The sequence below is a fragment of the Cibotium barometz genome, chromosome 54 (assembly GCF_041138505.1).
Source record: "Cibotium barometz isolate CiBa-2024 chromosome 54, ASM4113850v1, whole genome shotgun sequence".
In the NCBI taxonomy this organism is placed as follows: Eukaryota; Viridiplantae; Streptophyta; class Polypodiopsida; order Cyatheales; family Cibotiaceae; genus Cibotium; species Cibotium barometz.
This window is the reverse complement of record NC_141099.1, coordinates 20,515,198-20,526,210: the sequence shown is the minus strand read 5'-3', so window position 1 is coordinate 20,526,210 and position 11,013 is coordinate 20,515,198. Positions and strand designations below refer to the sequence as shown.

The window sequence follows — 11,013 nt, the reverse complement described above, 5'->3', positions numbered from 1 at the left end:
AATGATTTCAATCGCCTTCATGAAAACAATGATTTCAATCGCCTTCATGAAAACAATGATTTCAATCATCTTCATGAAAACAATGATTGCCTGCACACATGGATTGAGTTTGTGTAAGCTTGTTTTCATTCATCTTGATTTTCATATTGTTATCATTAACCTTTTTCCATTCATATTGTTATCATTAACCTTTTTCCATTCATCTTAATTTAAGTCTAGAGACCAATATAGCTCCTCATAAATGCCCATGGGCATGACCCGTGAAATAGTAGTCTGCTATTTCACAGAGTCAAATGCAAATCGCAAGCTGAAGCCCATATAATAAAATGGCTAGGGTTGCATTGCCCATATATGGGCTATCCATCCACACAACTAATCTAAAACACCTGCTTTTTCACGAAGTAGAAACCTACTCTTTCACGAGCAAAAACTTGCTCTTTCACGTGCAAAAACCTGCACTTTCACAGCTTAAGCCCTTCACAGGTTAGGCCTTTCACGGCTTAAGCCCTTCACGTGCTAACACTTCACATCTCACGAATTAATCTTTCATGCATCACTCCTTCACGCTTGGCCATTTCACGGCATGCTACTTCATGGGTTAAAGACTGACTCCCGAAAAATACTAATTCACACATATCCCTTCTTGTTTATTGCTCACTACACTAACACTCTTTCCATCATACACCCATGCAACCATTTTAAAAAAAAAAAGAAAAAGGAGGACCACGAGCTCCTACCAGTCACAATGATTGATGTGTTTTCACATGTTACAAATGGCCTCCTCTGCAACATTCGAAGTAGAGGTAGAGGGAAACCCAGCCGTCACTAGCCAGCACCATGGGATCACCATAAAAACAGAAGAGACAACCACATGGCACGAAGTTAACCTATCTTGGGCCATATGCACAAACAGTTCAAGGTTTAGTCATTCAGAAGGACATTTAGACAGCTCATGGCAAAATCATATTCCAGTACCACAGCCCTAAATGCTTGAAGATATTAGAGGATACAGATGTCAAAACCAAGCTATAGAAAGTTGGACTGGACAAGATGGTAGAGATCCTCCCCTGCACCATCAACACAACATTATGTGCAAACTTCCTAAAGACATATGACAGAATCACCAAGAGGGGCACAGTCACCAAGGCTAATGGATCAACTGAGAAGGTCCTCATTACTGAGGAAATAATCCGTGAATCACTACAACTACCACCACCAATACCAACACATATCCATACCATCGATCAAATGCCTATGGAGGATATGCTAAAGAGGGTCTCTTACAACTCAAATGGAGTAAAATACGAGACCGTCAGAGATGAAGTGCATGAAAAAGCTTGTAGGGTGATGTCAATGATCATGCAAGTCAAGCCAATTGACAGGTATAACAGGGTCCCCCTTAATATAGAATAGCCAAAGTCCGTGAAGAAAAGCAGGAAGACTGGGCTTGGTACATCCACCAAGAGATGGAGAATTACTTAAAGTCACACCAGTCAAAGGTGTGTAATCCCTATCTTCTTACGAAAGTGCTCAACCATGCAGCTCATCTACCTATTCCTGAAGGCACTCAGGAGGCAGGGGCATCCCAAAGTGAAGGAACATTGGAGCCCTCGACACATATTTTAGAAGAGATGCAACAAGGTCATGCAGTCTTAAAATAGACCAAAGAACTCATTCAGGAGCTAAAGGGGGGCAAGAAATCCAAGAAAAGTAAGAAGATGCAAGGCAGCTTACAGCAATTAGAATTTGAAACTCATCGTATGGAAGAAGAGGTAGCACAAGATATTGCATCTTTTCAGCAGGTTCTGGAGGAACAAGAGGCTAAAGATAAAGAAAATATCAGCATGATAGCATAAGCAATTTCAAAGTCAACAAAACAAATGCCACCGTCAAGCCCTGTTCACATGGTGTTCACTAATCTTTCACCACTCCCGACCCCATCATCTCTAATCAGCCCATCTCCAACGGAAGTTGGTGCAACACAAGCTCCCGCTGAACATGTGCCACAAAAAAAGGAGGAGTGGGAAAGTAATGAAGAGGCCACATCAGCACACAGACTCTCGAGAAGCACAAGAAGCTGAGAAGAGGAGGAAGCCCAACGACACCACAAGTCCACATAAGAGAAGGTGATTGAAAGTTGAGGGCACTATTGACAAAGGATCTTTCTTGCACAATGTTGACGCTACTCGCTTTCTTCAGGAAACTATGGAAGGCCTCGATACGTTGCTAGTGCACTAGGCAAAAGGCTCAGCATCCACAAGTGTAGATCTATGGACCCAAGAACAAAGAGTATAGAGATCTCACTTGCTTACCACACACTTGTTGCATGACAGGAATGCTACGCTATGGAAACAGGTCCAGGAGTCTACGGACCAAGTGACAGCACTTAAAGAGCAGCTAGCAACACTAATGCCACTCACAGGGACGTCATTCTAAAAAGCTTAAAGGCAGCCCAGGAACAAGAGGCCATACTACAGGCCATGGAGAGTAATAACAGATTTATCAGCAAAACCATAGTCCGTACCACAAAGGACAACGAGGAGCTGAAGGCAAGATTAGAGCAGGCCAATGTCCTACTACAAAAAGAAGTGGCATATACCAATGAGAAGGAAGCACAATTTGCACACCAACTAGAAGAAGCACAGGCCACATACAAAGCAAAAGAAGATGGGTATAAATGACAAATCCAAACACTCACTTGAGTGATTACTCAAGCAGAAAATAGAGTGGTAAGCCTGCATACAGAAAGAGAGCAGAGATGAATAAAGCACATGCCGAGAAACTGAAGGCCCTAAACAAGGTAATTAGTGCCAAGCCTCAAGAGATGGATCAAATGCTTGTTAGTCAACGAGTACTTGAGTACGTACACTAGCTGACTACCAGTCAAAGCTTGGCAGAAGAATGGTGAAGACTATATGAAGAAGCTATTGTTCAAGTCACAGCTTCCAAGATTGAAGTAGAGGAAGCAAATAAAAGATATGCAGAACTGGCCGCTGCTAGAGAAGTGCGAGAAGCTGACATCTCCAAACTACTTACCACACAAAAGACTCGAGAATATAGGATTTGGAACGCCAGCTCTCCCTCCAAGAAAGATCTCAGAGGACAGAATAGATTGATAAATTATGACTCCTCATCGAATGTGCCTCGGGAGATAGGTTTGTTGCCAGTGAATCTTCAGGCCCCTCCTCAAACACTAACATTGTTTTTATCTACACTGACCCTCTCTCTCCTCTAATATGAAATTAACCTCATATAAGACCTCAGTCTGGGAGACCTTACACTAATTCATCAGAACACGAAAAGAGATGTAGACCCCACACTCATAACGGGAATCCTTCGAGGGGATATAGTGCTTACTGAGACCAAGCTAATTTCAATAAACTCCACCTTTTTATCCCAAATAATATCCAAATGATACCGGCCAATTACAAGGTGGTTGCATGAAGTTATTAATGGGTTATTAGCCATGGATGGACTAAAGTATATAATACCCATCAACATTTAAATCTCTCCAAATCTACATTATATCATCCTTTTGGTATTATAAAGCTTTACCAAAATATCCACAAGCATTTAGAGGATATGCTCAATAATGTATATTTAATTTTGATAAAGAGTATATAGAATATCCTCATATAACCACCGCCGATGATATAAATGATATTTACCAGTGTTCTTATCCATGGCCAGTAAATTAATAAACCCATTCCCTAATGTATCTTCAACTAACAAGACTGAGACATTGCATCTTCTCTCACTTCTCTTCTCTCCCAGTTGATTTTCCTATTAACACTCTCACCACCAAGGAGTTGCTGGCACCAACATTATCTCCACCAAGGCCACTCGATGAGGTACGTGGCATTCACCCTCACAATGATATCCAGGTTTTTTCTGATAATAATATTCTTAAGTCTTTGACATTTAGGGCATACGAGGACTTCATCCACGCAAGAAATCCACTACTAAAACCAAAACTCATGTTTAAGGTACTGATGTAAATCACACCCTTCAAGCCTTTCCAGAAGAATACTACTTGACCATGGAGTCAAGGAGGCAACCTTAAGTTCCATACCCTCTCCGAGCCCCAATGCCAGATTTAGAGGAGCTGTTACCAATGGGTGAAGAAGGGACATTATTGGAAAATGTGGCTCGTAACACAAAGCTGGGCCAATCCGCAATTAGCTAACTTATTAGAAATCAGAATTGTCACATTTATGATCAGTTACTACTATTTTCGCAGATGGCGGAAGCAACACCCACAGTGCATACAAGGGGAGGCTACACGACTATCCACATAGATGATACCAACCCTTGTATGGCAGATTTTGGCATATAGCCGGAATGGCGAAAGGAGTACCTAATAATGCCCGAATAAATCTATTAGTATCAAAGCTTCGTGCTAGCACTACAAGTCGCTCCTTTATACATGCCACTCAAAAAGCAACTAACTCCACTACAGTTCCAAGAGGCCAAGAAAAGGGATTCTCATGTGTGCTTCAACTTTCCGCACTTCTCGCCATCAACATTCCAAGATATAATAAGTCAAAGACAATAATTTCTCACATGGATAAGAACATGGCGCAGAATCCTGGATCCAAATGTAGTAGCTTCGGTAAGATTTTTGAAGTTGATTGTGGTCCTCATGGATCAACCAAAAGAAAGACATGATGGATTTGAGGCAGAGCAACTTTGCTTTGACATGAATACAAGGCCAACTAAAAGAGGCATGATGCTTTACTATCATCGCCTAAGGTGTCTTCTAGGATACATGCATGTCAAGTTTGAAGACATGGTCGACACCGGGTTCCGGACTTCTCACTCAGCATTCTAAAGAACCCTTAAAAAGCTTCAGTCCCACCGCAACTTCTATAGACACAAGGTGGGCGACCAGGTCTTTCGACCTAGGTAAAGGTTATGAGGACAGAACCTACATCAGGGAGGGGGGATATTAATCCCATTTTGGATTAACAAAGATGCTCCTCCAATTGAGGACATTAATAAGTGTCATGTAAAGGCATTGTAAAAGTTGTACATTTTGAGATATTGGCCACCCAAGGCCTTAGTTAGTAAGTTTTGGGCGCCCAAATTTGAATAAGGGCTAGTTGTATAAAAGGCAAATTCTCATAATGAAATGACACAATCCCCCTTTGTGCTATGAGAGCTCTTGTCTTTGTCGAGAGCTCTTGTCTTTGGAGAGAGAGAGAGAGAGAGAGAGAGAGAGAGAGAGAGAGAGAGAGAGTACTCTAGTGTATGTTCCTCTTTCACGCATGTGTGAAAGAGTGAGAGGTAGATTGCCTTGTATCGTGGTGTGAGTGACTTTTTGCGGTGATGACATGGAGGTGGAGATCGGAGGAGTGGAGCTTCCAAAATCGAGCTTGGGGAGCCTCAAGGGACGTGAGCTCGAAGCATTGGTAAGTACCCAACGATTGTTGTGTCTATTGCTTCTCATGTTTGCAATTGTGTGGAGTTCCCTCTTGGGAGGTGTGGTAGCCCATAACAATGGACCATTTGGAGCAACATGAGAGGGTTGGCTACCACAAACCAATTAAAGAAAACCAAAAGCACCACGGAGAACCAGCCGGCTTGGAGACTTGTTTGGTTTGCTAGAGGTCCACAGTACATGGATACTTACCGCAAGACTTGTTTGGTTTGCTAGAGGCCCCCAGTACATGAATACTTACCGCAAGGCACCAACCTAACAAAGAATCAATCCGCAATACATACCAATTAAGGGGATCTATTCATGGTAGAAGTACTTTGAGAGATAGGCCACAAACACCTTTTTGAAGCTTCCCTCTCTGCCCGCCAAGTGAAGCCATAACCGAACAATGGATGCTTAGGTGATGAGCATGTTCATGGGTGAGCACGAAGATTCTGAAGACCTGCATGCCCATACGTTGGCTACCTACCTCGAAGGATTCAACAAGGTGAAGAGTTCTTGGGGTGGCACATTTATCATGAAAGTGAAGTGCAACAATTAGCCTTTTCAATGTCACCATTGGCTTGTGGAGACCAAAGTAGCAACACACACACACACACACACACGTTGATGTAGCGAGCAAGCGGAGATATAGAGGAGCACAACACTCAAAGTAGATTGATGAGAATGAGTGAAATACAAGTGAAGTGACGATAAGGTCACTTACACTCATTCATATGTGTGTACACGTTCGGGGAAAAAGTGGTTTGGTCCATTAATAGCCTACGTCCACACACACCACTACCATATAAATGACTATAGTGAGTGAGAAAAAAAAAGATTGTAAACAAGTTATGGTGGCAAAGAGATGGTACAAGTCTCCCCTTAGAACTATAGTCATAGGGGTATGCACCAATCCTTCGTATAGCTAAGTACTTTCATTGATGAAACTAGAGGATAACAATAAATACAAAGACATATATGTGCCAATGTATAAGTACTTTGGCAAATAAATACAGAGACATATATGTGCCAATGTACTTATATAGCAGTAACTTGGTTTAAAATGATTTTGGAGCATTCCCCTTGCTTTATCAGTATTTGCGAAGTTGCCTTTTGGTACTTGGCAAGTTTTATAGTCTATATATACAGTGAAAAATATGCCAAATAAGCGTTAAATGGTTATACTTATCATATAAAAAAACTTTATATTATGTATAAATTATTATTTATTAAAAAACACTTTATATTATTGTATATACAAAATACATTATATTATGTATAAACTATTATTTATATAAAAAATAATTTATATTATTATATAAAAAAAACTATAAATCACATTATACTAATGAATAATCACATTTATTTTTTTACAAATAGTATAAAATTAATATAACTTACATCCATATGCATCTGAGAAGTGCTCCCCTTGTGTCTCGATGAGTGTCTTGCAGTCTCTTAGGGACAACTTATATCACCATTTCAAGTCCTTTCTCTAGATAATTCGACTTTGGTTATAGCAGCATCAAGTCCTATGTGTGCTCTGGATTTGAATGTAGACAAACAATCATGTCTAGTTCACTTGGAGGGCTTGCTATGCTCTAGTATTCAATTGTTCCACCGCCTATGATCAATATCACAGGTTCCTTTACTATGAAGAATTAATCACAAAAGCTGTCGCAAGTTCCAACATCTTAGGGTCTTTTTCCACGGTACAGTTTACTGTGCCATGAGAAAATTCAAGGAATTTTACTAGCAACAATTTACGTTCTCACGTGAGCTTGATGAGATTATCAGTCAAGATGGCCAAGTTTTGGTAGTATTTTTCTGACTGTGCCAATTTCGGCATGATTAGAAATGAGCAGGCCAAGATTGGAGAGGGAACGTCCAGTTTATCGTGTCAAGGGGTTTTCTATTGTACAGTGAAGTGTGCCATGAGCAAATCAAGGTATTGAATGCTTGAAGGTTTTCACGTGGGTGAGTTTCAATGGCCTTTTCACACTAAGAGTTTCAATGACCGATCTCGTTGCCCCCTATTGTTACTGTCCGGACACAATCGACTAGTGTGTGAAGGCGTGGTGTATAAAGTGTGTGAGGATTCTCAAGAAAAGCTCTCGATAAACCTAAGTTCCTTTTTACAGCGTTTGCCCTAGGTACCCCTTCCTGCGAGACAGGTCTGCTTCACCGGCATGGCTGAGCACTTGGCCTCCATCTTCGGCACAGAGAAAGACAGGGTAAACTGCCCCTTCTACTTCAAGATCGGGGCCTGCCGCCATGGCGATCGGTGCTCGCGCCTTCACAACCGCCCCACCATCAGCCCCACCCTCCTCTTCTCCAACATGTACCAGAGGCCCGACTACACCACGCCCGGGGTCGACCTGCAGGCTCAAAACATCGACCCCCGCAAGGTCCAGGAGCATTTCGAGGTACTTTTCCCTCCTCTCCAAAAAAAAGAGCACAGGTTTTTCTTTTTTTGAAGTCTATTTTCTGTGATCTCATGCCAGGTTAGGTTTTTCTGGCTGCCTTTCGTGTGACGCTATGTCGGGTTTTCTCTAGTAGCCTTGCCCGTGGCTTCTGAATGTTCCGTAGAAAACAAATTGTATGGCTTTTCCCTCCCTTAGTAGCTTTGCCTGTGGCTCTTAACCCTCTTTGTGTTCTGTGCTGTGCTGTCGGAACCGAGTCTTTTTGTCTTTTTAGTTTTACTTCGAAGTCTTTGCTATTAATTGGATGCCTCTGTCTAAGGATCAGATTTTTCATAATGTTTGTGCAAGAATCCATCAGATCAGTTTAGGAATGCACAGGTTATTGCATGGCATGGCATATGCTGTCGTGGTTACATACTTTTGACATGGCATATGCTTTGGTGGGCTACATGAGTGTGACATGGGGTGGCACATGATTCAGTTGGTTACATGGTCAAGGCATGGCAAGGGCTATATATTTCTGGCATTGCACGAGTATCATTCAGCCATACTTTTATGGCATTACAGCTTTTTTTAAAACTTTTAAAATCCCTGAAAGTTTTAAGTTGTCTTGAGAAGAGATGTATTCTTGTGGTTTTCAACAAAGTTGGGGTTTCTGCTGCATGCAGTCCCTGTGTTTTGTACATTGCACATATCACATTCATGTGTGTCTTTGTATATGTCTATGCGAGCCATGTATTGTGGGTGATCAGTTCTGTCCAGGTACATGGGTTCTTTTAAGATATCACAAAGTATACACTTCTGGCTTAGTGAATGCCACATACAGTGTGTGCTGTGCCATGGCAAGGCATGTAAAACACAGGAGTCATTTGTCTTGGACACAATGACAGTGAGCTGTTGTATTTGTGCAGGGCATATGTAGCACAGCATGCCCGACTTTTTTTTTTCTGGGCTGCGTTGAATATTTTCTTAACAAGTTGATTCCTCAACCAGGATTTCTATGAAGACATTTTTGAAGAGCTAAGCAAGTATGGGGAGCTGGAAAGCTTAAATGTGTGTGACAATATGGCTGATCACATGGTAAGCCTCTAGTTGGCTTCTATTCTTGGCGGTATCCTTTTTGCTCAGACCATGGTACATGTTATCTTAATTTAGTCTCACTAATGTCAAGCACAGGTTGGTAATGTATATGCACAATTTCGCGAAGAAGAGCAGGCAGCAGCAGCACTGCAGGGGATGACGGGGAGGTTTTATGCTGGTACTATTTCCTTTTTTGGAGCATTCTTCTATGCAGGACTGCTTTGAACTTTCTGGTTTGTTACTAACCTGTTATGGTACAGGGCGTCCTATCATTGTGGACTTCTCTCCTGTGACGGACTTCAGGGAAGCAACATGCAGACAGTACGAGGAGAATACCTGTAATCGTGGTGGCTACTGTAATTTTATGCATTTGAAAAAAACAAGCAGGTAACAATGAGTAGCCAGATTCTCCATGTATACATCATATCCTGGTAAGTTATTATCGTTTTTGTTGCCAGAAATTATTGTTCTGGGTTGTCTGTTGGCTGCAGGGAATTGCGAAGAAAACTGTTTGGAAATAACAGGAGGCACAGTAGGAGCCGCAGCCATAGCAGGAGCCGTAGCCCACGCAGAGATCACGATAAACGTGAAAGGTATCAAGATGATCATCATGCTTCTGGTGGTGGTGGTGGTCGAAGTTACCGGCACAATGGTGGTGGTGCAGATGAACGCAGATATGATCGTGATGACAGAAGGTACCGGAGGAGAGAGGATGATAGAGCCTACAGTCCTGCCAACCGCAGACGGAGTCCCCCTGGCCACAGGAACAGAAGTCCTGTGAGGGAGGGTAGTGCAGAGCGCAGAGCTAAAATTGAGCAGTGGAATAGAGAGCGTGAAGAGTTGCAACATTCCACCTTTGGGAACGTTAATGGACACCAGCAATGATGCATAGGTATATGAGCCTTGCTGTTTCCTTGCACTACCCGGAACAGCCCCCCGTACAACGTGGCTACCCTATGTAGCTCACAGGTAGTTTGATTTTGTGCAGGTTTGCAGGTTGAGGATGCTGTACTCTGCAGTCTGAAATTTTAGATAGTGGCATGAATGTTGTGCATGAAATGCTTGTGCCTGGAAAGTGTGTATATTGCATGCATGTTTTCTGCACAGGGGCTAGGTTGTCATGACAGGCGTACATGGTTGGTTGCTTATTATGGGGAGAAGCTGTAGATTTGGTGGCAGTTTTTGCGGGTGTGTCATGGTAGGGAATTGGTGGTTCTTTCTAGGAATTTTGCAAGTTGGGTTTTTTCAAAAGTGGATGGGCTCATATGATTGCGATAGGTGGATGCAGGTTTCAGGTTTCCCTGACTCTGCGTGGGTGTACTGGTGTCGGGCGCTAACTGCACCTTTGTTTACAGGTGGGATTCCAAGTTATCCTCAAGTGCTGCAGGCAAGGGTGCAGGTTGATTTTCTCAGTACTACAGGAATTTCTCAGCCAAGGGGGTATTTCTGCTAGTGCGGTGGACAATTGGCTAGCAATTCTCTGTTAATATTTAGTGTTGTGCAGGACTTTCCTTCTCCAGGTTGTAGGATCTTTTTCAGTCTGCTGATATTCTGCAGGGACTTATGCTTATGTTGAAGATTTGAGCAGATTTTAGGTTGCTTCTGTGTTTTCCAGGGTATTGAAGGATTAACTCAGATTTTTAATGGACTTAAAACCAGTGGGCTACAGCCTTAAGCTAGTTATCCGTTTGAGCAATGTTTGTATTCATGTATGAAATTTTTGGTGAAGACCTTTGCTACCAAAGCTTTTGTCTTGTGGCTGTTGGTGCTCTTATTTGTGAGTGGTCAAACCGCTTTATTCAAAAAGTCCTTATCGAATGAGATGATGTATCATCTTGTATCTTGTATTTTGATGTGAACTAACGGTTGAAGTAGCAAAGTTTGTTCAGTGCCTCGCCATCTCTTGTCATTCTGATTTACGCTTGATGAGCCTGATGTGTAGTCAAGTCAGGTTGAATAGTGTCAATCAAAGCTTGAGAGTTAAATTGTTACTTTTTCATTGAGGCTTGCCCTTACCAGCTGCTTCTAAGTTTCACCTTTAGTTTTGGAGGGAGAATTGTGCTGGGTATTGGAATTATATGTGAAATG

General features: G+C 42.1%; 1 protein-coding gene across 7 annotated transcripts; it reads left to right on the top strand.

Annotated features, from left to right (window-relative positions):
* Nucleotides 1-7,530: 7,530 nt before the first annotated feature.
* On the top strand, nucleotides 7,531-10,753 carry LOC147607932 (splicing factor U2af small subunit B-like). Of its 7 annotated transcripts, XR_015264561.1 has the most exons (7): nucleotides 7,531-7,848; nucleotides 8,839-8,925; nucleotides 9,022-9,103; nucleotides 9,186-9,312; nucleotides 9,417-9,817; nucleotides 9,914-10,123; nucleotides 10,214-10,753. XR_015264561.1 is itself a non-coding variant. In XM_086789613.1 (6 exons), the coding sequence occupies exons 1-5, from the start codon at nucleotides 7,612-7,614 to the stop codon at nucleotides 9,808-9,810; spliced, it is 927 nt and encodes a 308-aa protein (XP_086645739.1). In that variant the 5' UTR covers nucleotides 7,531-7,611; the 3' UTR covers nucleotides 9,811-9,817; nucleotides 10,281-10,753. The 7 variants fall into 7 exon arrangements, 2 of the variants coding, with proteins under 2 accessions (XP_086645739.1, XP_086645740.1); XR_015264562.1 differs by lacking the exon at nucleotides 9,914-10,123 and having other exon boundaries at nucleotides 9,417-9,894; nucleotides 10,281-10,753; XR_015264563.1 differs by lacking the exon at nucleotides 9,914-10,123 and having other exon boundaries at nucleotides 9,417-9,894.
* Nucleotides 10,754-11,013: the final 260 nt, after the last annotated feature.